This window comes from Dermochelys coriacea, chromosome 6, assembly GCF_009764565.3.
Source record: "Dermochelys coriacea isolate rDerCor1 chromosome 6, rDerCor1.pri.v4, whole genome shotgun sequence".
NCBI classification, from domain to species: domain Eukaryota; kingdom Metazoa; phylum Chordata; order Testudines; family Dermochelyidae; genus Dermochelys; species Dermochelys coriacea.
The window spans coordinates 54,822,718-54,848,790 of record NC_050073.1 but is presented as its reverse complement, the minus strand read 5'-3'; the positions used below and the strand labels follow the sequence as shown (position 1 = coordinate 54,848,790).

Below are 26,073 nucleotides of genomic sequence, written 5' to 3'. Positions count from 1 at the left end.
AATTTCCCATAAGAAGGGCTATACTGGGTCAGACCCATGGTTCATCTAACCCAGTATGGTGTCTTCCGGCAGTGGCCAATGCCACGTGCTTCAGAGGGAATGAATGGATCAGGACAACCGTCAAGTGGTCTTTCCCCTGTCATCCAGTTCCAGCATCTGGCAGTCAAAAGCTTCAGGACACCCAGGGCATGGCTGATAGCCACTGATGGACCTATCATCCATGAATTTTTCTAGTTCTTTTTTTAACCCAGTTATACTTTTGACTATAGCAGTATCCTCTGTCAATGAGTTCCACAGGTTGATTGTGCATTATGTGAAGCAGTACCTTCTTTTGTTTGTTTTAAATCTGTTGCCTGTTAATTTCACTGGAGGGGACCCCTGGTTCTTGTGTTATCTGAAGAAATAAAAAAATTCTCATATTCACTTTCTCTACACCAGTCATGATTATATAATCCTCTGTCCTATCCGCCCTTAATTGTCCCTTTTCCAAGATGAAAAGTCCCAGTCTTTTTAATCTCTCCTCATAATGGAAACTGTTTCAGCCACTTCATCATTTTTTTTGCTGCCTTTCTATGTTCCTTTCCATTTCTTAATATATCTTTTTTGAATGGGGCAACCAGAACGGCACAGAGTATTCAAGGAGTGGGTGTACCAGGGATATTTCTTGACTTATATGTCCCTTTCCTAGTGGTTCCTAACATTCTGTTAGCTTCATGGATCAGCGTTCATGTCATTGTCCCTGTCAGTGCCTGGCTTGGGCTGGGGAAGCTAATGATTCAATCAGTCGACCAAATACGTTGATGGATCCTGGTCATGTGCCACCTGCGGTGCGTTGTGCATGTGCTAAAAAGAAGGCTGCTGCTGCACATTGAGCAGATGTTTTCAGAGAACTATCCACGACTTCAAGATCTCTCTTGAGTGATAACAGCTAATTTAGATCCCATCATTTTGGGTGTATAGTTGGGATTATGTTTTCCAATGTGCATTATTTTGCATTTATCAACATAGAATTTCATCTGCCATTTTGTTGCCCAGTCACCCAGTTTTGTGAGATCCTATTGTAGCTCTTCACAGTCTGCTATGAACTTGATTAATTTTGCATCATCTGCAAACTTTGTCGCCTCACTTTTTACCCCCTTTCCCATGTCCCAGTACAGATCCCTCGGGGACAGCACTATTTACCTCTCTCCATTCTACCTATTGTTTCTTGTCTTTAAACTGATCCATGAGAGGACCTTACTACTTATCCCATGACTGCTTACTTTGCTTAAGACCCTTTGGTGAAGGACCTTTAATTTCTCTCTTTCTCTGCACATGATCCATCTCCTGCACAGGGAATTAAATTGTATTGAAATCAGGACTATAAATGCTAGTGTTTCCCTATCTGGGCAGCTGCTTAGAGATCCAAACCTCTCAAGTACATAAAGCTGTACTGTCCAGCTATTCATGGGAACAAGCACTATGATCACTACATTGAAAATAGGTCCCTTACTCATTCTCTCCGTAGGCAGGAGATAAAATTTGATTGTGTGGAGTACAGCTGGGATCTGGTGGGAACTTTATGTGGGGTACCAGCGAGACAGGTTCTGGTGTTTCAGCCTTTCCAAACAAGAACAACAAAATCCTGATTGATTGGTGCAGTTTCACTTGGTTGTTCATTCTCTCATCCTAGCAGGAAGGCAGCAGAGTTGCTGGCATTTTCACAGGAAGAGAGGAGAAGGTATTTTTTGTCATGGAAAATGCAAACTGTTTAATATATTACCCTAAAATTTACAAAATGACCCACAATGATGATGAAATTGAATTGATGATGGATTTGTGAAACTGGCTTAAAAATTGATATTCTTATAGCAAGAGAGGAGCTTTTGCAGTGTGAAAGCCAGATGTTTCACCCAGCCCTGTTCTATATGGGTTAGGTATGCCGTCGGTTCACCTCATGTTGGGTCTTTTCAGATCTCACAAGCCAAGTAGCTTCAGGCTAGATTGGTATTTAGATGAGACCACCTCCTAAAGGCTGCAGGAAGTGGTAATGATGGCCCTGAATCAACTGAACTCAGTGCCCCAGCTCTATTCCACGGAGTCCTGTATTGTGGTTGTTCTGGGTTTTAGTAAGGTGTGAGGTTATCCCTGACCATTGCTTGTATTTCACTTTAACTTTAAGGTGTTTGGGATGGTTTGAAATGAAAGACATATAAGCATTATCTTGATAAGCATTATTTCCGGGTCCCATAAACTGAGCTGTTAGAAACATGATCCCCCTGGCCAGGCATGCTCAGCCCATTGCAAGACGAAGGCCTCTTCATAACAGCTCCTGCCATCACGCTGATTGGCTTCACTGCACCTGGCAAGGCTTTAGCATTGTTGGCCTCATCCCGCTTCCCTACTGAGTTCCATCTATGGGTACATGCTGCTGGAGGTTTTCATCCCTGATGGCCTCACTATGGGATTGATGTTGGACTTGCCCTGGGGCAGCTCTCTTGTTAAATTCCTTTTAAACCAATGAGACAATGAACTCAATCTCTTTAGTTTAATGAAGAGATGGTTATAGGGAGGCTTGATCATAGTCTGTAAGTGCCTGCATGGGGAACAAGTATTTGATAATGAACTCTTCAGTCTAGCAGATAAATGTGTAACATGATCGAATGTCTGGAAGTCGAAGCTAGATAAATTCATACTGGAAATAAGGTGCACATTTTTAACAGTGAGGGCAATTAACCACTGGAACAATTTACTGAGGGTCATGGTGGATTCTCCATCACTGGACATTTTTAAATCCAGATTGGATATTTTTCTTAAAACTCTGCTCTAGATACTATGTTGGGGAAGTTCCATGGCCTTTGCTATACAGCTCAGACTAGATTATCACAATGGTCCCTTCTGGCCTAGGAAACTACAAATGGGGAGTGTTCAGTTTTCCCCTTATGGATGGCAAAATCAATCAAGCATTTCTGTGAGACAGGAGCACCAGTTTCTTCTCTGCCACAGGGCTCACATGCAGTATAGGTAGTGCTCCCAGACTGAGGGACAAGACTGCTTAGGTTGTTTCTGCTTGTTTTTTGAAGAACCAACTCCCAGCCCTTGTTCAGCTGTACAACATAACATGGGGCTCTGTGCCCCTCAGACTCTCCAAGCACATCAGTAGTTTGAGCTGGATAAACCACTCACTGAGCAGATATCCTGTTGGGGCATCCTGTCTGTTACTAGCTCTGCATTCAGCAAAGCTAATGGGGATTTCCAGGGAGGGTTTGAGGAGCTTGTTTGACAACCATAAAAAGGAAGAAAAATAAGAACCTAGTAGCAGCATGGAGAATTGCAATTTCTTACTCTGAGGCCCTGGGCAGTGAATGCCCTCCTTACTGCAGCTGCATCCAAGAGACATCTGGTGCTGTGCCGAGGAAAGATACCACCTCAAGCCTCAGAAGATGATGTTTCCAGCATTTCTGTGTCTAGAGCTTGCTAGGACAAAAGTTAAGTGTTCCCCCTTCCAGTACTAGTTCTGTATCTCTCAACTGAATAGTTCAGATTTTGACGTCCATTGAAACTGGGAAACCCATTGTGAAAGACTGACTGAATGTTTCAAGTTAACAATATTCTGTAATGCAAGATGTAAAAATGAAGTTTTGGGCCTTATCTACACAAGAAAGTTGCACTGTTTTTTTAAAACTAATTTAGTTAAACCAGTGCAAACCCCTGGGTAGACAATCTGATGTTGGTTCAAGACTGGCTTATTCTGGTTTATCTTAAACCATTTCTTAAATTGTCATAAGCAAAAACAAAATAAACTTGGTTTAAACCAAACAAAATGCCCAAACGAGGTTGCGCTAGTTTGACTAAACCGGTTTAAAAAGCACAACATATTTAACCAGTGCAAGTTTCTCATGTAGACAAAGACTTAATAATAGGAACCCTCAGTATAGCAGCATCTCTGTGGTTACATCTTGGGTATGGCTGCACTGCATGGTTAACCTGGTTTTTAGCTCCCCACACTCTCCTCTCATTCCCCTACCCATGCACACAGAAAAACCTCTGACGCAGGTCCAAAGATGCTTTCATTCTAGGCCATCTTACTTGCTTGGGATGGGAGTTAAAACCCAGGCTTTGCTTCAACTCTGGCTTGAACCCACCTGCTTTGTGGCTAAATCACTCAAGTGCTGACAGTTGTCTAGTGCCCTTCCTGTATTCCCCTCAAAGGACAGACCAATTCTCCCATAATTTTATGGGAAAGAATTCTAGAGCATCTCCTCAAAAAGTCATGAAATATACCCCTAGACATGTACGAGCTAGTGCAGAACTAGTGAGGACACAAGAACGCTAGTAGGGCTTTACTTTGGGGATGCTCACACCTGGGCTAGGCTAATCTGGGTGCCAATCACCTGGGTTAACTGTGCAGTGAAACATAGCCTAAAATGGTAAGGGCAAGACAGGCAGCCCTTTTGTGCCCCTATTTATGCCATTTTCCTGTACCTGAACCAGGATATCTGAGATTCCCACAAAGATCCCAGTGTGCCTTTCCCTGTCTGAGATCTGGAGACACCTTGGGCTCAAAATTGAGTCCACGAAGGCTGGAGGATTATTTTGTTGTTTTTCAATAATCTGCCACCACACTTTTCATAGCACGTTAAAGGGAGAGCAGTCAGTCCCTGCCCTGATGAGTGTGTACAGGCAAAGAGTGAGGGTAGGGAAGGGCATGGCAAGGGATGGAATAAAGATTGTGTCAGATGACTCCAGCACCCTGACACTTTAAAAAAAACGTGGGGTGAGGAGGGGTAGCTAGCCTAGGGAGGGCAAAAGGAGGACAGTTGGGATACTTGGCACATGGGCTCAGAGTGGGTGGATGGCACTCGCCAGTCTCCTGGCCTCCCGTTGAGCTCTCTGAATGAAAACTTGGCAACTGGATCAGATCACGTCCTGAGTGAAGAGGAAAAAAGGCATTCCACTTCCACAGTTAATGAAATCAAACATACTCTGCTTTGTGCTGTCTGTCAGAATTCCCAGAGCCAGTGGTGGAGGTAAACAGCTGATGCTTCCAACAGGCTCCTCTCCCACGGGAATGAAAGCAAAAGGCCGCAGCCCTTTGGCAGTTAATGAGTGGTTAATAGAAGCATGGCAGAGGGAACTTAGTTGATAAATGCTACCATTTAAGACCTGCATGTGAAGTAATGTATTAAATGGCTTTTGATTTCCCTGTCCAGGGAAAGGGGCAAGCTGACAGCGTGGAGTTAGAATGGACCTTCCCATCCAACAAATGGGGAGCAGGAAGAGAGAGCAGCAGCAAGAGCTCCGCCTAAAGGGGTGGCAGTGGGGGTGAGAGTTGTAATCCTGTTTTCTCCAAAATGTGCAGGGCACGCAACCTGGCTATATTGTTGCTCTGATAGCAACAAGCTAGATTAGACTCCCAGGAAGGGAGCATTGCACAGGGCAGGGAGCCACATTCCCTGTGCACCATGGAAACTGAACAGCTGATGTGTGGAGTGGAGCATTTCACCATCCCAGAACCTGCACTAGGGGCAACACTGAAATCTTAGATCTCCAGTTGTTTGGGGATGATTACAGCAGTTGGCATGCATTCCTAATGAAGAGTAGGAGCAGCATGGACAGCTGTGGGGACTGTGTGCTCTTGGGGGCGGAGGAGCTTCAGAGGACAGGGTAGGAGTTTGGGCTCAGCACAGCTCTGATGGCCAGTAGTCTCAAATGCCAAAGAAGCTAGGCACTTTCGGGAGGATTTCACTGCTAGATCTGAACAGCTTTCATTCCCAGGGAATGCCGCTGCCCTGTAGGCTTAGTTGTCAAGTTTTGCTGTCTCAGTGTATCAGGCAGAGCACTGGGGAGGATTGGTGAGTTTCTAGTGATGGGTTGCCATCTGTCAATAAATTCTGAAGAGTTTGTAAGTAGTTGTCTCCTTGGCAGCTGCTTTCACATGGTTATAATGCTGTAGGACTAGCTCAGTGAAAAATGTGATGACAGATCACGTTCTGCAGACGCTGTGCACGGTTGCGTTGACCTGTTTTCTTCTCTTTGGCTTTTGCATTTACTCTAAACTGGAGCCACTCATGTTTTGCTGGTCCTGGTCCTCCCACATGCACAGCTCTGCCAGTACTTCTCAATCTTCCCCTGCAGCCATCCTGCTGATGCACCTCACTCTTGACCCACAGCCCCCCTCACTAATCCAGTACTGGGCCACTGATATCACAATCGCTCACTGCATTTGAGAACTAATTGGTTATATACCATTTATCCTGGGCCTCTCCCTGACTAGATTTTCCCATGGCCTGGACAAACATCTACTCTGGACTAGATTGAGACTGTTTCTGATGTGATCTGTATTAGATGTGAACCCAGGTCTGCAGATGTAATCCTGTTACTTTCCCCTCTCAGACCCCTAGTGTTAACAAGCTGGATTCTCCTGCTGTGCAGTGATCATCTCCTATGTGTTTTACAGTATCCTGGCACCTCGTGGCCCTTTGCTTCATGTGTCACTATATCTTTGTATTTGCATTGCCTGTCCCTTTAAGAAGCCCTTCTGCCCTTACTTGGCTCACCATGCTCCACACACTCTCCCACGCAACTTGCTGACCGAGCTTGGATCTCAGAGCTCTGGGGAGCAGTGCATTTTCCGGCTCTGTGCTTCCCTTCATGGGATGTGGGAGGCTCAGCTGCTCCCTGCTTCTACAGCACATATTCTAGGGTGACTGGAACACGTGTGCATTCGTATCTTTTGAAACATTTTTCTCAGTTTATACTCAGTGTCTGCAGGACAGGAGTAGCACCTGAGGCCTCTTCCCTAAGTCTGCTTACTGGACTAACAATAGCAGCATTTTGTGACTTTCCTAGACATATCGGGCTTTCAGCAACCAAGCAATGTGACTGCTGAAATCCCTGGATGGCACCAGTGCTGTACACTGCATGCCAAAGCTCCAGATAAAGGACCCACTTGCTCTGCTCCAGACCCTGAGTGACTAGTGGAGCAGTGTGGATGATACACATGCGCATCTCTCCCTGCATCCTCTTGTGCCCCTTAACAGAAGTTAGATATGACAAAGTCTTATTAGGTCCTGTCAGGTCTGTATCAAACCTATTCTGTGTGTAGGGCCAAGTTACATTTGTGGTCTAACAACCTGAGCTACATCCATCCTTATTCCACAGAAGACCTGCCAGTGCCAATGAGATGTTTGCACTGAGATTTATGAGTAAAAGGAAAGACCCTTATAGTAACTAGATGTTTAGTATTGAGTAATTGTTAGCATTGCCCAGTGGGGTAAAATGCTGCCAGACACCTTTTAGACAAGTGCTTTTTCTGCCCTTTGTGTATTTGGCCACTTGCATGTATAAACACAGTTGTGGTAAATGAATGTGCAGCTGCGTGCCTGCGTCACTTGGCAATCTGGCCTGTGGCGTGGTCTTTCAGAGCTAACACACCACTGAAATAAAGGGGACAGTTCACTACTCTGTGGCTCAGGATACATCGATGCTGCAGCTGAAGGTGTAATTTCCAGCTCAGATAGATGTACATGCGCTAGCTTAGGTCGAGCTAGTGCACTAAAAGTAGCAGTGTAGGCTTGGCAGCACAGTCTGAGGCCTAGCCCTCTGAATATTTATGTAGGGTCTCTGATAGGACTGTATACAGACAGCTAGTCCATGCCTACACTACTATTTTTAGTGCACTTGCTCAATCAAAATTAGTGGTTGAACATCTACCTGAGCTGGAAATTACACCTTCAGTTCAGAGCATAGAGATACTAGAAGACAGCACTCCATGACTGGGAAACTGTGCAGCAATAATCCCTAGAAATGTTCAGTTAAATTTGGCAGGGTCTGAGCCTGTCCTGGGGGCCCACTGAACACCACCTCTGCAGCAGGAGTAGACACCCTTATTGCAAACAGTTATGTCTGCTCAGCCAAGCTGGGTGGGCAGATTAGACAAGTGCTGAGTATTGTCGTGCAGTGCAGCCAGTAGGAGGCTTGCGTGGAACAATCTCCCCTTCTAATGTTTTCCCCCTTTGGCATTTCAGGGCCTTAAACTCTGGAGTTGAGTACTACTGGGACCAGCTGAATGAAACTGTCTTCACTGTGCATTCCAGCAACAGGAGCACCGAGCGGCCTGGGTGAGTCTTGTGGGAGGCGGGAGGGTTAGAGGCAGCTAATCAGAGTGCTCCCTGTCTTGGTTCTTCCTTTTGGGTTTACTACAGCTGACAGTGCTGCATGCCCATACTTTTCCTCCTGTCTCCCATCCTACTGGCATCGTTAAGTACACAACTTCTCTCTTGGCACTGCCCAGCCAATGCCAGCTGGCACACCACTAGCAGTAATATTTGGTGCCTAGAGGGGCAGACCACGATACTGAAGTACATCTATCGCCTATGGCCCCTCCTGCCATCAGCACCCTTAAGCAAACCATTGGGGAACCATGTGTGGCTCACAGTATGAAAAGTGCTGTGTAAAATAAATGGCACTGGGCAAGATACCTGGAGAATAATGGGTCAACTATAGGCAAAGACAAATCCATTAAACAACTCCAGTGACCAGGAGTCGAAGGATAGTGCTAATGTCTTTAATCCCTGAATTCCTAGTCACAGGACAGTTGTTCCTTTGTAACAAATTCTAAAAGCAGAGCTAGATTTCCCCCAAAATCCCAAAGGGTATTTCATAGGCAGCCAGGATCAATGGGGAATCCCAGTCCGCTCTGTCCAGTGATGCACACAATACCCTAAATGTGGGAATGGGGCCCTCTCTAGCTTCCTGCCCCAGTGAGGGCCACCCCCTCCCCAGGCTATACATCTGATACCTGAACTCCAGAATCCCAAGGAAATTGGAGCTCAGAGTGTGGTTCTGTCCAAGTTCCCCCTGTCCCTCCCCCATGCAGTCCTAAATTCCCAGTCAGACTGCAGGGTGGGAGAAGAGAGATGCTGTCCCTTTTCTGTAGTATGTTGTCCTCTCCAGCTAGGTGGAGCTCTTTCCCCTCCTTAGTCATCGGATCTCTCTCCTTGTGTCTTAGTCTTGCAGGAGTGTGATGTGCTGGGGAGCAGCAGTATGGTGGGAAAATCCAGACTTCCCCTTTCTCTCGCCATCTGGTGTGGACGCCAGAGGCAGGAGGACAGCTTTGAGAAACCTCTGATTCCTGCTGGAGGGCTGGGGAGCTGGGTGGGTTCAGAACATAAGAAGATTACAGAGCATTAAACAGAAGAATAGAAGCCATGTGATGAGATGATCTCTTGCAGCCCCTTCAGCACTTGGAGGACAGGCAGTCAGAGGCCAGTTCAGGGAAGAGTCCCTTTTCACTGCAAGCACTCCCACCTGGGAAGCTCCTACATATCAACTACTTGTTTCTGAAAATAGAATTGGCTGGCCCAGACAGCACAGGCTGAAACATGTGCCAGAGGGGAGCTAGTGTGTGATTCTTACAAACCAAGAGGCTAAGGCAAGGGAAGTGATGCAGATCATACACTCAGGAGCAGAAACCCTGCTTTGCCAAATTGCTCTGGAACCCTGACCCATCTCCTGAGCCAGAAAAGGGTTCCATAAATGTATGTTTCTGAGCTGCTTATTGTAGTTCCTTCTCAATCTAGTAGTTCTGAAGGCATAAAGTTTGTTATTTAGACTTGGTGGTATTGCTGGTATGTTCATGCCTCTCAAATAGCCATGCAGCCTATGGGGAGGTAACACTGGGTAAAGGACCCTATGACAAGGCCCCAGTGTGATTTAACCATCAAGCAGAAAGTCCTGTGAGCAGCAAGCCAAGGAGGGAGATGGCATTCATAGCATGATATAAGTGTCATTCCTTACTGCCTGCAAAGCAGTTAGATTAGACTACGAGATGCCTGGTTGGGATGGAGAGAGGAGAGTGAGCTGAATGCTGTTGTGTTCCTAAGGATATGGGAGGCTGAGCTGTCAGAGCCCCCATTGCTCCTGATTTATTTGTTTGTCTCTCTCTTCAGAACAAGCAGAGCCACATGGAGGACAGACAGAGACATGGGCCTAATGAATGCCATAGGTCTACAGCCCAGGAACCCCACCACTTCGGTGACATCACAGGGTACCCAGACCCTGGCTCCTCTGCTGCAGAATGCAGAGACTCAGACAGAGAGGGAGGTACAGGAGCCAGGTGCTGCTACCTCAGGAACCGGAGAAGGTAGGAGCTTGGGTAGTATCCTCTCTTTGACAGAGCTACCTTGTGTTTGCCAGCTGAGTGGCAGGGAGCTCGTACACACAGGATTCTGGTGACCCGTGAATCCCTTGTGATGTCGATATTCCAACATCTGTCTGCAAAGAGGTATCTCCAGCCTCTGAGTTATCTTCTGCAGTGAGGCCTTTCTGAGGTGGAACCAGGATCCAGGCCTTGATGGTTATAAAGTTCTCGTTTCCACTGGGGGTTATTCTACCTAGTTGGGCATAGCATTTTCCCTCCTGGCCCTCACTTGTCAGCTCTGTGCAATAGCTATGGCCTCTGCTTCAAAGTTCAGAAAGAAGCTTTCTCTAGAACATTGTTCCTGGTAAATAAGCTCCTCGTGGTGCTGCTTCTGCAGGCATCTCCCTGCTCCCTTCCCAGAATGGGAGACTGGGCAGTTCTAAGATTTTTCACTCTTCCATCCCCTGCCAGTCTAGCTAGGCTCCCTCTTACCCCAGTCTTCAGAAGCTGATTATACTTTCTGATATTGTCCTGTTGCCAGGGCCGGACACTGCAAACCCTCTTCTGCCATTGTATAATTACAGCTCCAAGAGTGGGCTTGTGTATCTGCCTTGGTTTGGGTTGCGCAGGGGCTGTGGTTGCAGCAACTCCTCAGTGAGAGCTTAGATGAACTGCTCGAGAACATCTCTGCCACTTCCCAGATAAGGAGGGGATGTGCTAGAGTGTGTGACAAAACCAGAGATGGCAGCTTCCAAGGTGCAGTTCCCCACGATGAAGAACATGCCTCAGAGCTCTTCCAAGTACCTTCTGTGTCAGGGCCACCTTACCTGTTCCCAGCTTATAGCTTGGGGACTTAGACTTGAGCTCCTATAAGGAAAGTGGCAGTGTGATTCAGAGGAGGTGATTCTGAGTGCATTTAGGTTCATGATGAAGTCTGGGCTATGGGAACAGGCTCTGTGAACTATGCCTGCTTGTTCTGAAGCTGAGTTAACTGCCTATTCTGTGGCCTGTGCCCCTCCACTGTTCCTGCTACTGTAGCCAGCAGTCAGTGTGTGAGATACAGATTTGCACTACTCTGGTCCTGGTACATTTCAGTTCAGAATCAATTAAGTGGGAAATGCCCTCCTGATCTCAGAGTAGTTTCCAGGCGACCTGTCTCAGTGGGATCAGAATTAACCTCTTGGGAGGCTTAATGCAGTTGAGGGCATGTGAACCATGCTGGAAGCTACACGGGCTGGGCAAATGCCAAATTCATTGGGAGGATAATCCTGTTCCCTTCTCTGTACCTGGCATGGTGCCTGAGAAAAAAGCGAGAGGAGGGAAAATATTGATAAACAGAAAAGTGAAAGTTGGTGGCTGGTGCAGGCCGTGGGACCCTGAGGACCTCGACACAGTGACTGGGGTATGTGGCTGCTTTAGGTGTCACCTGTTCTCATTTCTCCATGAAACCAGTGCATTTCTCCAACCTTCCTCTCCCTTGCTACTGTTCCAGCTGAGGGCTTGATTTTGTTTCCATTCTTAAAAAAGCTTTTCAGTCTTCAGACACAGGGACTGGTTTGTGACCAGTCCCTAACCAGTCTGGGAAGAGATTCTCTTCACTAAAGCCTTGGGCGCTAGAGCCTGGACATACTGGAGAAGTCAGACATGCTAAGCTGGCTCAGTGGGGAGCACTGGAAAAGAGTGGTGAGTGCAGGAGAGAGCTCACCAGAGAAATATCTCTCTCTGTGCATGGGAGAGGGAGGAGGCAATTGAAGAGGATGGTTCTGGGAGTCGCATCCTCTCACCAGCAGTTCAGATTGTCTGTTTGCAGGTCCTTGTCAGGTGGGCAGGTTGATTATAAGAGTCCAGTTAGAAATTCTCACATGCTTTCATGTACACGAGCACCCGGGGCAGGCGCAGTTCATCAGTAAACCTGAAATAATGGCTGTGCTGAGAACCTGAGCATGTGAAATAAGAGCCTGAGCCTCTCCTCTTGTTCATGTGGCAGCTCAACCTTGCAATGCCAGCTCTCAGGGTACCACAAATCTGGCACTTTGAGAAGTGAGGAGAGCGTGACAAATGCCCCCTGCTGTCCCCTCTGCCTCTTGCGGGCTGGCAGCATGGCCTCATGGGCTTTATTGCTGGCTCTGCCACTGGCTCACTGTGGGCAAATCATTTCACCTGCAAAATGAACTAACTCCCCTACCTGCCAAGGGGGTTCTGAGGGAATAAATTCATTGTTTATAGCCTGGAGGAGGCACTAGAAATGGGCAGAGTATTATTATTCTGCAGTGGATCTTATTGATTCATTGCTTCTGCCCATCAGCAGATGCTTACCAAAGGCCAAGAGCAGCTCAGAACATAGGAGCTCCTTAACTGTAAGCCAATCACAGCAAATGGCCCCAAAAAGCTGAAATTCAGTGGCAGAGTACTATTGCAAGGAGGCCCATTCCTTTCCCGAGCACTGATGGACCAGCCTCCTCTGAAGTAAGAAGGATGGTTTGGATAAACTGGCACCCTTGGCTCCTCTGTGACTGGCACCCCAATCAGTTAGCATTGTTCTGGGGTGCAATCCAGACAAGTGTCACTGCCTGCCCTGTAACCCTGAATGCCTCTCAGTGTCTGCTGCTGTAGCTGTTTTGACTGGGGGCTTCCAGCCAGCATACAGGCATGCTCGGAACATCTGTGTGTTAAGCAGCCCTGGATCAGTGCTCTGATTCCAGCGGCCTCTGTGTTACACCTCTAACACACTCTGGCATCCACCAGCCTTTGTTACACATAGCAAGATGACCCCAACGCCCTGATCCCAGATTTTCCCCAAATCCTGTGCTCCACGTATCCAGCCTTCTCCTGGGAGGTTTTAAGATTTGTTTGTTTCTTTGAAGATACACTACCCAGCAGCTTGCCACATTAACTGAAGTTAACATTGACTTTAAGTCAAACACAGCACTGGGTTGGTTTAAATTTAAAAGTAAAACAAGTTTATTAACAAAGGTGATAGGATTTGGAAACGGTTACAAGCAAACAAAAGTGAAAAATGCTTTCTAGAGACTAAGACTTGAACAAAGGCTGTAGCTTGTTTTGTTAAGGTAAGATTCTTTCACACTACCTTCCCGCATGATGGCTGACCAACTCCTCTGGTCAGCAACTCCCACAAAGTACGAAGGGTTGAGTCCCTCTGTCGTCTTAGGTGAAAGATCACTTGAGGTTCTTTGCCCCGCTCTTTATGGTGCAGTAAACCTTTGAAATGGATTCTTCTGAAGATTACCCCTCCTCCCCCAAAGTAAAGTTCATTCAAGCTGTAAGGAAGGTGATAAGGAATTTCCATGCTGGTTTCTTTCCCTGCTGGTGTTTGCTAAAAATGCAGATTGTTCTGTTCCTGCAATTTCCTTCCACTGCCGTGATGCTGTGTAGTTATCTCCTCCCCTTGTTGGCTTGATGATCCTGTTTACCTTCTGTATAAATTGCAGTGTTATTGTCTCTTAATGTACCTTGTAAGTACCTTCACGGTGGCAGTACCTTTGTTTAGGGTGAAGTAATGTTAGCCCTGCCTGGCACACACACTTCGTAATTTTGAATTTGTCCTCCGTACATACCCGCAATAATACTAATGATCGGTATGATACTCACTTTGTGTTGCTATTTTACGTGATACCTTTTGGATAGGGGTTATGACATTAGTGAGTTGGAGTAGATTCACCTCATCAGGCCAGCTGAAACTCACTACCAGATACCAGTGAGCCCCTTTCCCTCTGGCACTGGGGTGATGTTAGGTTCACAAGGTTTGGATAGATTGGGTCCTTTGGCTCCTCTGAGACTGGCACCCTAGCCAATTAGCCAGCACAATTACAGCATCACTGGCCTGCTCCTTCCAAGAACAAGTTAGCACTTTGCTCTAACATAGCCTGACCCACGTGATAACCTTTGGAGTGTGTTCTATGATTGTGTGAAATCAGCTGTTTTGATGGTAACACTCCTTCCTTGATTTTACTTGTACTGTCCATGATTTCAAACAGTCTGTTTGTTCATAGTAACATTGCTAGGTTATTTGTAGCCGCCTTTGGCAGCAGATTCAGAAGTAGGTAATGCTGTGTTTTCTCTGAGCAGAAGCATCTTACGCCTTAGGGTTGCATCTGTGCTGAAGATCCTCTGGTTGCTGTAGCACTGTCATAGCTCCATTTGTGCTGGAAATATTGGAAGCACTGGTGTAGAGTGGCTGCCAGTTTTATCCCACTGTATCTAACCCTGCCCATAACAGGGTCAGGCTGTCATCAGCCAGTCCACCTTAATGCTCCCACTGTGTCTGGCACTAACGGAGCTGCACATTGCACTGGGCTGTTTAGATGTCTTGCTGCCTTTTTGATGGCTTTCTTGTTTTCTGCATCTGTCAAAATCTTCAACCATTCTGAGTTTCTGATGCCATTTTAAAAGGGAAACCGCATTGTCTAATGGTAAGATCACAGGGCTAGAAACCAGGAACTCCTAAACATGACTCCCAGTGCTACTACTACCTCAGTATGTGACCTTGAGTATGCTATTTAATCTGTCTGTAAAATGGGGATAAACTTCCCTATAGTACATCCCAGAGTGGGTTGTGAGAATTAATTTGTGTTTTTGTATTGATCTCTGAAGATGTAAAACACTATATGAGGGTTTAGTATTATTATGGGAAGCACTCAGCAGGATGGATGAAACAGATGCGAGTCTGGGCAGCACCAAGGAAAATGTTTAGTGACCAGCTTCATAAAGAGAGAGAGAAAAAAGCAAGTGTACATTGCAGCTCCTTTGGAAACACCTGCTGGACCACCTGCTGTCCCCTCTCCTGGTGTGGGGAATTCCATGTCATGGTGCTCTCCCAGATATATATTTTCTGTGGAAAGAAATATGCAATGTAGCATCAGAAATCTAATTAAGCTCTCTCTGTGTGTAAACACAGTCTCCTTCTCTCCCTGCTAAGCTCTGCAGACGCTTTGCCTCGCTGATTGTTTTTGTGCTTGCTTCGGAAGGATGAATGTACAGGGAGTGAATTTATTAGAAGCAAATGCCTCCTGTGCACGTTGCCTTTTCTGTTAGTTAATCACTGCCTTGTGAACTGTGTCGCCTCTGAAGCATGCATAAGCCAGAGAGATCCAAGTCTGGGTGAAAGGCTGTGAGAAAGGCACTAAGAAATATTTGAAAGATGCTTTTCCTCCTGAAAAATGTGTCCGTCTCCTGCTTCCTTTTAAGTTAACAGCTGTACGAGTAATTCCGATTGGGCTCTAACACAGTCTCTTTGTTAAACATTGGTATTTACATTGCTCAGTTTCCCTGCAAATGGAGAGATGCAGTGGGGAGGGTCTTGCTTGCCTAATGGCCAAATTAAATCTCATTAGAAACAAGGAGGACCTCCCAACAACCAACCTTTAGGAAACGTGATGGCTAATTCAGACCATCTCAGAAAAGACATGAGTTGGATGCGTTCCATCTTAGTCCCTAATTGACATTTGTACACATCACTGAATCAACACAATTTGGCCGAACTGGCAGTGTTTATCAGGAGAAGCCCAGGACTGGAATATTAAAGGAGAGGTGCTATGGGTTGAGCTTGAGAAGCATTGGCAGAGCTGAGTGAGTGGAGCTTGTGCAACAGCCTGCCTGCCCTTAACAATATATATCTGTCCCTCTCTTTTCTGATCACTACATTAACGTTAAACAAAACAAACCCCTGATGGGACTCTGGTGAGTGACGTTTATCATCCCAATTCCCAGCATCTGCCTGTGTTTGGGGAGTTGTAATACAGACACTTTAATACTCATTGAGCATATAAGTGCAGTATGAGCGCATAGTATCCTAAAAATGAGAAGATCTGTTATCAGTAGGTCACCCTGTCCCTCTTGGGAGACCAGGGCAGGATGCCTATGCTCATGCATGTGCAGCTTCTGGTCTCTCTGATTTGATTGTAATCTGTCCAGCCTGTTTTACTGCCTAGTACAAATAGCTATATGACCTGGGCCCTTAGAGGTGGTGTTCCTAAAAATAAAGCCAGGAAGTTGCACTGGGCTAGTATATGCTGAGCCTCACAAGCTGCAAGTAGCCAAGTGACGTCGCATATGCCTGAAACATTCCAGCAGGACCCTGGATCCTGGAGTAAGTGAAGCGCCCTGTAAAGACCTCAGCAGTGCTCGCAGAGAACACACGCACCTAAGGCCATGTCTAGCACTGGGGCTATGTCACTGTAGCGCCATAATCAGATGCCGTGTTGTGAATTCTGTTACTGTTTGTAAGAGATCCTCTGATGAAAAGGGCTAGCTAGAGAGGGTAGATTGAGTGGCATATACCATCAGATCCTTTGTGATTCCCTGTCCATTTCCCATCCCTCTAGAGGTCAAACCGTGGATGAGAAATGGTAGTGGTACACTCAGATCTTCCCACCAAATAAATTCCACCCTTGTGTCTCATTTTGGCTATTCACTGCTGAGTAGTTTGTGCTAATGAACAAAAGAACTGTGCCTGCTCTTGGAGCTCCGTGAGCTTAGTCATCATTCAGTGGAGCTTGAATGTGGCCATGGGCCCTGATAGAGTCAATTAGTAGATTCTAAGACGAGACAGGACCATTGTGATCATCTGGTCTGACCTCTTGTATAGCACTGGCCACAGAACTTCCCAAAATATTTCGTAGAGTAAAGCTTTTCGAAAACCTTCCAATATTGATCCTTGGGCTTGTGGAAAAATAAGTGGCTGTATCCTGTATGGTACCAAAATGAGACGTCCCTCTCAATAGATTGTGCAGAACTGTGACCTTCCTGTGCCTTTCTTGCGTGAGATATGAAATCAGAAACAATGTCGACATCGGAATTATCCTTGAGCATCTAAGTTAAAGGGGCTCTAAGTTATTGTTCCATGTTCTCAGCAGACTCATTTAATAGACATCTCTCCATCATTTACGTTTGGCTCCCATTGTTCAGGCTTACAACCATAACAGCTAAAGACTGATTTTCTTTTAAAAAGGAGAGTTGAGATTTTGGAGAACAAAATAACACCTGAAGGGAGGTGCCAGTATGCCATACTGCCACAAATCAATTCAATCCAAGCCCTGCTGCCCATTGGGTCCCTGCTAATCATGTGTTATGTTGCCATCCCTGCACCCGGGAATATAAATGTCACACCCTTTGTATATCCTGTGGAAAGTGCTAGCTATAAAATTCCTGCCTGCTATCTCTCGGCTCTACTGGAGTCATTATACATTCCCAATTTGTAGTCTTGCTACTCCAAACAAAATTCTCCTCTTCCTAGAGCAGCCTGGCAGTGGACATCTGAGTTGGTTTCCAACCACTGGGGAGAATGATTCTGCCATACTCACTAATATGGTGTTCGGGCCAGCTGCAGAGACTGGTGGAATCCCCTACTCTTTGGGATAAGTATCTGTAAGCTCTGCCTATAGCTTTGCATTTGTTTTGGAATAGGAATAGGAATCTTTTGGACGCTTGGGGAAATGCCTTGCAACTTAGATGCTATGGACAGCTCTGTTTAATGTTTGCATTCCTTGAAGGAGTCCCAGCCTGCTGGGTTTGGGCTATTTGCTGGGCTCAGTGATCCTGGTCTGTGCCTGACGGAGTGGAGCTGGTTTATCCCTATCCCAGGTGAATGGCAAAGCAGTTCAGGTGTTTCAAGGTCAGTTTCTGCTGCAAGATGAATTCTGACATTGGAGCAACCCAGGTGGAAGATGAGCAGCTGTTCCTTCTTTGTGTGATACGTCCACATTCACATTCCACTCAGTACCCTCACTTGCGGAGCTGGCTGCCTGCTAATCTGAATTCCCTGCCTCTGGTGTGATGTGGGGTCTTTGCTGCTTTCCTGGCCCACAAAGAATTGCCATGGTCTCCTGGACTAGACCATGTTGCTGCAATGTGCAATTAGCTAAAGCCATCTGCTATGCTAGTTGTCCCGGTATTCTGAGGAGAGCTGTTAGTAAAGAGCACCATGTTCCACAAGGAAGGGCTTGGGATCATGCAGAAATTTTTCTCAGGAGATGCTTAGCGCTGTGGAAAATTCACCAGCACTCAAGAAAGGGGTGCCATGGGGACAATGTTCCCAAGACCTAATGCAGCAGAGACCGTTTCAGAAAGACTCACCTTTGGGGAGTCACAGGTTCATGTCCCATCCAGAAACAAAAGGGAGTATGTTACTTCTGCTTGTCATATTAGTATCCGTGAGAAATCTGCGTTCTGCTGAGCAGGCTGACTCAGCCCTCCTAAGAAAGGCAATGTAGGGGCCAGCTGGGGGACGCAGACCTTCAGACCGCCCTCTGTGCAGTGTGTGTGAGGGCCCTTGCAGGGTCCAGGAGGTCACAATGCATTTGTTGAGCTTTAAAGGTGAGGAGAGAGCGAACAGCCTCTTAATGGAAAAGTGGAATGAACTGTCACTTAGCTCATTCCTCTTATACTAGCTCTCTGCTCACACAGAGCACCAGCCAAAACCCCAGTGGAGCCTGAAAGAGATGTAAGACGTAGTGAGACGCCCAATCGCCAGCCCTCCCTGCTGTCCTCATCTTATCCAACTGATGGGACAGTCTGTGTGAGACACTTTCTGCTGCCTCTTAGCTGAGGCAATTGCTATACATTTGAGAGGAGGAAGAAAGAAAAGTAACAAGCTGGACCAAGGAAAGAGCAAGATGAGCTCCTCAGCTGTACGTGATAAGGGACTGGAGTGACCAAGCCAGTGGGTGCAGCAATGATATTGCAGGCCAGTCCCTATTGGCCTTTTTTTAGAAGCTCTAGCACTCATTTCTCTGCACTTTCACGTTTCTTAATATGATTGCTCCTGATGTGATAAATTGCTGAGCAGCAGGGCCTGGTGTTGTGGAATCAGCACTTGTTCTCTGAGCAGGCAACTGCCTCAAACCCCGGAATTCCACTCCAGCCGTAGCTTAGTGAAGCACGTGATCTGAATTAAAGGGCGGGAGGTGGGGGGAGAGTTAAAGGTGGTATGGCATGATCTGCCTGAAGGCTGCTTGCAGGGAGTGCTCATATTCAGCACATGCTATTAATGTCTGAGCGTGTCAGAGGCAGGAGTACCAGCTGACAGAGGTGCCGACTCCATGGGTGCTCCTGCTCCGGAGCACCCATGGAAAAAAAATAGTGGTGCTCATCACTCACTGGTGGGCGCCACTGATCAGCTGCTCCCCCTTCTTCCCCAGCACCTCCTGCCCGCCAGAAGATGATCAGCAGAAAAGGAAGGAGTGGAGCCAAGAAGAAGTGAAGTGTGGTGGGGTGGGATGGGGTCCTTGAGGAAAGGGGTAGAATGGGGGCAGGGCCTGAGGCAGAGCACGGGTCGAGCACCCCCAGGGAAATCAGAAAGTTGGTGCCTGTGCCAGCTGACAATCCTGGCTGACTTGTAGCCCCAGGGCATGCATGAGGGGGGGCAGAATACCAGGTATTTACAGACTCTAAAGTTAGGAACTAGTTTGCATGCCCCTAGCTGATACTGTGAACTCTGGATTTCTAATGCTTTATATTTCCAGCATTGCCAGATATTTAGTAACAAAAGACTACTGTTCACATGTGGTCTGAATTGTGATCAATATGCTCCTGATATTCTTACCAAAGCCATTCAGTTTCTGTCTAGCAGAGGATGAGATGCTGACTGAAGCTATATCTCTAAAGGGTGGGAGTGTTGCCCAGAGACTGGGGGAAGTGTCTGGAGGAACTTGCTTGCTCAATTAATGTCCTCCCTTTACTGTTTGCCCCAGGCAGCTAGGTAGATGCTGTGAGAATGGCCACCAAGAGCTGAACGTAGAATTTCATGTCTTGGTGGTGGTTAGAAGAAACTTTCTTCACTTGGGATTTAATCTTTCTTGAAGATACCCTCTATACTGTGGTGACCTGCACCCATGCAATCTAGGCTAGATTAGTGCAATGCACTTTACATGTGGCTGCCCTTGAAAAGCAATTGTAGACAGCAGCTAGTGCTGGAGGCAGCAGCATGGCTGCTGTGAGGGTTAGACTTGTGAGCTGCACTCTGCTGTGGCTGCTGCTGGTCCCAAGAGTATGCCCTGTGATCAGTCATTAGGTAGAATATCCTCCCAGCCTGCAGCAGCTGAGGGTCCGTGTCTGCTGCCCTGTATAGGGTCCTGTCAGGATGAAAGGAAGGACCTTCTCTCCTGAGGGCCTGTATCTTTGCCTTATATACACTAGTGCTCCATGTACCCTCTGAGGAGGCAGTGTTGTGTTTTCATTGCCCCTTTAGTGATGGAGGGGCTGGTTTATTGGGGGCTCCTTATAATAACTGTTCTGGGATCTTGGTCACTGGGCCAGACTGGTGCTAAGAGTCTCATTTTCAGTTGGGCTGATGTTTAGCTTCCAGGAGCCTTTGGCCACAACACCTCAGAAGTAAAAATGTATAATTCAACCAAAATAAACTCTGCCCCAGAATGTTCTGCCCTTTTCAAGCATCTCTGGTTCCCATGGTCCTGGAGAGCATTCCCTACACCAGTGGTTTTCAATCTGTTGTTCGCGGACCCCTGTGGGGGTCCCCAGACTATGTCTAAGGGGTCCGCGAAAGGTTGTCATTGCCGTAGAGCAATGGTTTTCAGCCTGTGATCAGTGGATCCCTGGGGATCTGCAGACTGTCTAAGATTTCCAAAAGGGTCTGTACCTCTATTCAAAATCTTTTACGGGTCTGCAAATGAAAAAAGGTTGAAAACCATTGCCCTAGGCAGATGTTACCATCCAGACCAATCCATGGGATTTCAGAACTTCACCAGCCATGCCCCCAAAATTCACACAGCCATGCTGCAGCAGTAAGACATGGGTCCCCCACAACCTGCCCTGGGGCTCTCCTGGTTTTCACTTGCCTCCAGAAAGGAAGAATTCAGAGCTGCTAACCACCTGATTCAGCCTTGCCCACAACCTTGTATTTCATTTCTGTGCTCCTGTATGATTCCTGTCCGTGTGTGTGTGTGTGTCTCACTTCTCCTGTCATTCCCAGTGCAATGCAGGAAGAGAGGTTAATGCCCAGCTGAAATAACCAGCATCTCTGCCCTGTGAGGCTGGGCAATGGGTTGCAATGGGGGAGGTTTAGATTGGATATTAGGAAAAACTTTTTCACTAAGAGGGTGGTGAAACACTGGAATGCGTTACCTAGGGAGGTGGTAGAATCTCCTTCCTTAGAGGTTTTTAAGGTCAGGCTTGACAAAGCCCTAGCTGGGATGATTTAACTGGGACTTGGTCCTGCTTTGAGCAGGGGGTTGGACTAGATGACCTTCTGGGGTCCCTTCCAACCCTGATATTCTATGATTCTATGATTCTATGATTCCATTGTAAGGTTCCTTCTGGTGACATTCTGCGCAGCAAGCTCAAGCCTCTGCATTGTTCTCACCTCCATCTCTCCCACATTGATGCTGTCTCTAATTCCTGCCCTTCTTCCTAAGCAGCATCTTCAAAAATCACTTCCTCATCTCTGTCCCCATGGCTAGAACCCTTGTTGGGTCCCTGATTCTTGTGGTTGTCTCCTCTCTGGCCTCCCAGATGTTCCCTGGAATGCTGCCACAAAGATTCTCTCCCCTGCTGCTGCTCTTACCACATCTGGCCCGGTTAGTCCAAACACTAGTTCCCATCGGTCATATATCATACACAGGCTCCTCCTCCTTCTCTTCATAGCCCTGCACAGCCTGTCTGCCTCTCTGTGCTTGATTCCTCCTCACCCAGACTTCCCTTATTGTCATCCTCACTCTCGATCAGCTCTGTGCCTTACTCTGTGCAGCCACCTATCTGCGTCCTCCACCCTCTCCTCTATAAACCAGACCTTCCTCCTCAGAGTAATGTCAGTAAATTACAGCATCCATCCCTCCAAACCAAGCCGGGCGCTCAGCCTGCCCATCCAGTCCTGCTTGTTGCTGCATCCCATCCCCCACTGCTTTGGTCTGTGTATTACCTAGTTAGTGTAAGCTCCATGGGGCAGGGATCTGGTAATTGTTTCTGTCTATGAAGTGCCCAGCTCTTCATGTTGGTGCCATGAATAGTAAAATCTGGCAAGCTGTATGAGTGTAACAGGGTTTAAAAAAAGAAACATCACAGCTCTAATCAAAATAGTTACAATGGTACAAAAATTGTGTGTGGACCAGGCTGAATCTCTCTCGGCTCCCTCATTGGAGCAATGTTTTCAGGCCACTGCCAGGAGCAGGGCCAATTTTGCCCTCTAGTTCAGTGTTTTGTTGGTTTTTAAATACTCCCCCTCTCCCCCCCACCACACACACACTCACTCTCCCTATTGTCTTGCTCATATTTTCTTGTTCTTTCTCATGGTGCCAGAGAAGCTGGCTCCTTTCTTCTCTTTTCTAATCAGTCCAGAGCTGGGAGTGAGATTTATCTCTTTAATAAGAATCAGGTAGGCTACTGCATCCCTCTGCGGAATGATTCTAACCCATTCCAGTGAATCAGAACCTTTCCCTGCACAGTCTGGATGAGGTTTACTGCTAATGGAGTGAGAGGATCAGGAGCCAGTCCTTTCTGCACTGGTGACTACTTTTTCCTCTTGCTAGGCTTTATTTCTTGTAGGATTTTTTTCTCCATAGAGCATATCTTAGACTTTTGAGTCTTCTCTGCTGCGGTGATGTGTGGGCACAGATCTTGCTTTGTGATTGCTCTGTGCACACAGCAATGGATCGCTATTCATTCCAACCCTGGCCTCTCCCTCTGATTGGAGGGGGCGGGGGGACCCCGTCTGGGAGATTCTTGGTGGGGTAAGGGAGGAAGGGCACTGGAGGTGAGTTCTTAGTCCCTCTCGCCACTTGGCAAAACATTTGGTTTATTGCAGTGCATGCTGAGCTGTGCTCTTCCCCTCGGCGTCCTAGGGACTCACTGACCTTTCTCAGAGCTGGGAAGAAACTCTCTGTCTCTGTGACCTTTTCACTTGACACCTGCATGGCTTGATAAGAGCTACCCCCCAGACTCTGCTGTGTGTCTCAGGGATGCTGTTTCTCTTTCCTAGAGCCTGAGGGAGCCCAGGGTGGGTGTGAACGTGTGGTAGAGAAGGGCCTCCAGGACTCTTTGCCACCCCACTCAGGGACGGGTCTTGTTGCCTCTCTTTCATTTGGAAACCGCTCCTGTGCTGCAGCTAGTGCAGAATGCAGCTGCGTGAGGGGGAGGCTGTGCTGTGTTGTGCTGTGCTGTGTTGTGTTGTGCTGTGCTGTGCTTAGCAGCTTGTTGTCCACCAGACATGCTGCACAGTCTGTCTTTTGGTCTACATGGCCTTAGAGTGGGCAGGGTCTGCCAGGGGGCCGGTCTGCTGGCCTGGGACCTATTGCAGCCTGTGAGCTCACAGCTGATGCACTGACTCTCAGGAAACTGGGCCTACCACTATGGGATATTTTCTAGATTAGGTGGAGCACAATAGGGGAGTTTGACTCACAGTGCTTTGGGGATGGGGGGTGACTGCTCCCCTCCCTGGTGTGGCAGAAGAGAAGAGTAGCATGTGCAGGGTGTGGGTTATTGAGGATGTAGATACCATGGACACACTTACCCGTGGCTCTTTGAGGAGCTTTACCTCAAGTGTCCTACCCTTAGGGCCCTTTAGAGAGGGCAGCATTACCCATCCCTGATGCTGGCTGGCAGGGATTGTTCAGTCCTCTGTCCTATGGGCTGGCAGCTTTGGGGGCCTGTGGCTTGGGCAGATGTTCTTTTCTGCGGGATGTGTGGTCTGAGTTGAATTTCTCTTGTTTGGCACTTTAATAAAAGTTAAAACTCCCAGGTCTGTCTGGCACAAACCCTGCACATCTGCAGAGGAGCTAGTGTGCCTTGTCGCTGACCTGTCCTAGTCCATGTGCACCATGCTGCATCTGACCATTTTGCTTCCTCCATTCTAGCTGGCCAGCATGGTTTTCTTTGTCCCATAGTTCTTGTGTTTTGTGCACTCAAGCCACTTCTCATGTTCTCTCCTCCAGGTGAAGGTCCAGAATATGGGGCCAGTGGGGACGATGCCCTCAGCAGGATCCAAAGGCTGATGGCTGAGGGTGGCATGACCGCTGTGGTCCAGCGGGAGCAGAGCACCACTATGGCATCCATGGGCGGCTTTGGCAACAACATTATTGTGAGTCACCGGATTCACCGCAGCTCTCAGACTGGTGTGGAATCCATGGGAGCTGATGGTGCCTTGATGCAGCAGTCCACCTCACGTGAGCTGGCAGCCGAGCTGGAGGGACGGATCCTTTCAGAGTCTATGCAGCTGGCAGAGCATGGCCAGAGCCCGCAGACAGCTCCTGGCAGGAGTGAAGGACAAGGAGCCAATGGACTGGATCTGCCAGAGCAGTCCCAGTCCTCTATGGACACTGAGGGACCAATTGAATACAGTGACCTAACCAATAATAACCATCTTCCTGACAATACCAACTACTATAGTAACGACAGCACCAGTGCGGAGTCGCGGAACAGGTAGAGATGAATTGTGTCTTGGTGCTACCCTTGTACTGCTAAGCAGAGACCTGTACCTCACAGCTGATCAGGAGCTGGAAGAGTAGGGGTATTGTGGCTCTGATAGGATGATGGTAATTGAGGGGGCATCTGTACCTATGCGGAGGGGGCAGAAATGGAAGGGAGGCTATCAAATCTATAGGGACCCCAGAGGGAAGAAACTTTATTTGGTCTTTGCTTCCGGCACCCATGTTGCTGCAGTTTCTATGAGAACATTAACGATCCCTAACAATTCTCATCTGAGCCTTGTGTAAATTTCCCAGCTGACAGGGAATCCCTGGTCTTAGCCCTCACCTTGCAGTGCTCTAAATGTTAGTTTGTCAATGAGTGTTTTCCCCCTGCTTGTCACCAGCCCCAAGGATTGAGCAGAAGAACGAATATCAGGGAAGGGGGCCTGCAGTGTCCTCCAGAGACAAGCAACCCTATTGGGCATATCCTGGATTTGATGCCCCAGTTCTGCCAGTAGAGTGGAGGAGTCTTCCAGGCCACAGTCCCACTCCATGGCATGGCCCTAATGCCCCTTGGGAAGGGTGGGGGAGAGTAGAGCATTTTGGAGACTAGAGTTAACATTATTCCTATCCAGTCTGCGGTCTTCCTAGGGGCAGAGCTGGAGTAAAAAGAGCCAGGCTTAAGCTTCACTATCCTTTATATACCCAGGAGCCTCTCAGAAGTGAGGACCTTTTCTTTGAGTGTCAGTTTAACACCAAGCCGCTATCGATGGGGGGAGAGAATGGGAGCAAATGCAGGGTGTGGGAGTGAGGTGGGCATGGCTCCCCCTGGTAAGAATGCAGTTGGCACAAGGATACGCCAATATCTTCACACCGCCAGCTGTGCCAATATTAACATGATTGAGCCATCTTGGCAAAGCCTGCCAGTATCATGGCACCATTGGCTGGCTGCATTTCCCTTGGGGTGAGGAGGGGGTGATTTTCCAGCTCCAGGTCAGGGCATGAGGTATGGGTCTGTGACGTAAGGTGTTGCATGTGAAATCTTGACCTTGTACATGTAGTTTCTAGTGGAGAAATCAAGGCTCTGATATTTTGTTTTTAGTCTAAAATGTGATTTTCCTTTTCGTTTGTAACTCTCCATCCCAGCAAGCTTGTGGCGGGAGGGTGGGGGGAGAGTCTGAGTGCTAACGAGGGAAACACCAAAGATCAATGTCATTAAAATATGACAAACCCTTCTCTGGCCTGCTGTCTTCTCTTGTGTGCTGGGGAAGGGGGTTTGCATGCTTGGCCCTGCCATAGTGCCCTCAGCCAGGGAGCTCCAGGTGCTTCATAAACATTAACCTTTCATTCCCTCACCCCCCACAAGGGGCAGGGGGTAGAATCACCTCTGTGTTAGAGAGACGCGGGGTCACACAACGACTGGGAATAGAGCTCAGGAGTCCTGCTTCCAAGTGCCTTGCTCTAACCATTGCACAGCTAGGTACATTCCTCTCTGGTTTTTCCCTTGCTCTCCCCTTCACCTCCTAAGGCAAGGGGAAAGTAGTTGATTCCCATTATATTCCGCTAAAAGAATAGGGA

The 26,073-nt window shown here is 47.6% G+C and overlaps 1 protein-coding gene across 4 annotated transcripts in view; it reads left to right on the top strand.

The window, feature by feature from the left end:
* The window catches only part of AMBRA1 (autophagy and beclin 1 regulator 1), a 204,693-nt gene extending 178,963 nt beyond the window's left edge, over positions 1–25,730 (top strand). For all 4 annotated transcript variants that reach the window (XM_038405851.2, XM_038405850.2, XM_043515739.1 and 1 more), the window contains 3 exons: positions 8,010–8,102; positions 9,933–10,126; positions 24,022–25,730. In XM_038405851.2, coding sequence (XP_038261779.1) covers positions 8,010–8,102; positions 9,933–10,126; positions 24,022–24,512 — 778 coding nt within the window. In that variant the 3' untranslated portion in view covers positions 24,513–25,730. The remainder of the gene's footprint in view (positions 1–8,009; positions 8,103–9,932; positions 10,127–24,021) is intronic.
* The last annotated feature ends 343 nt before the right edge of the window (positions 25,731–26,073 follow it).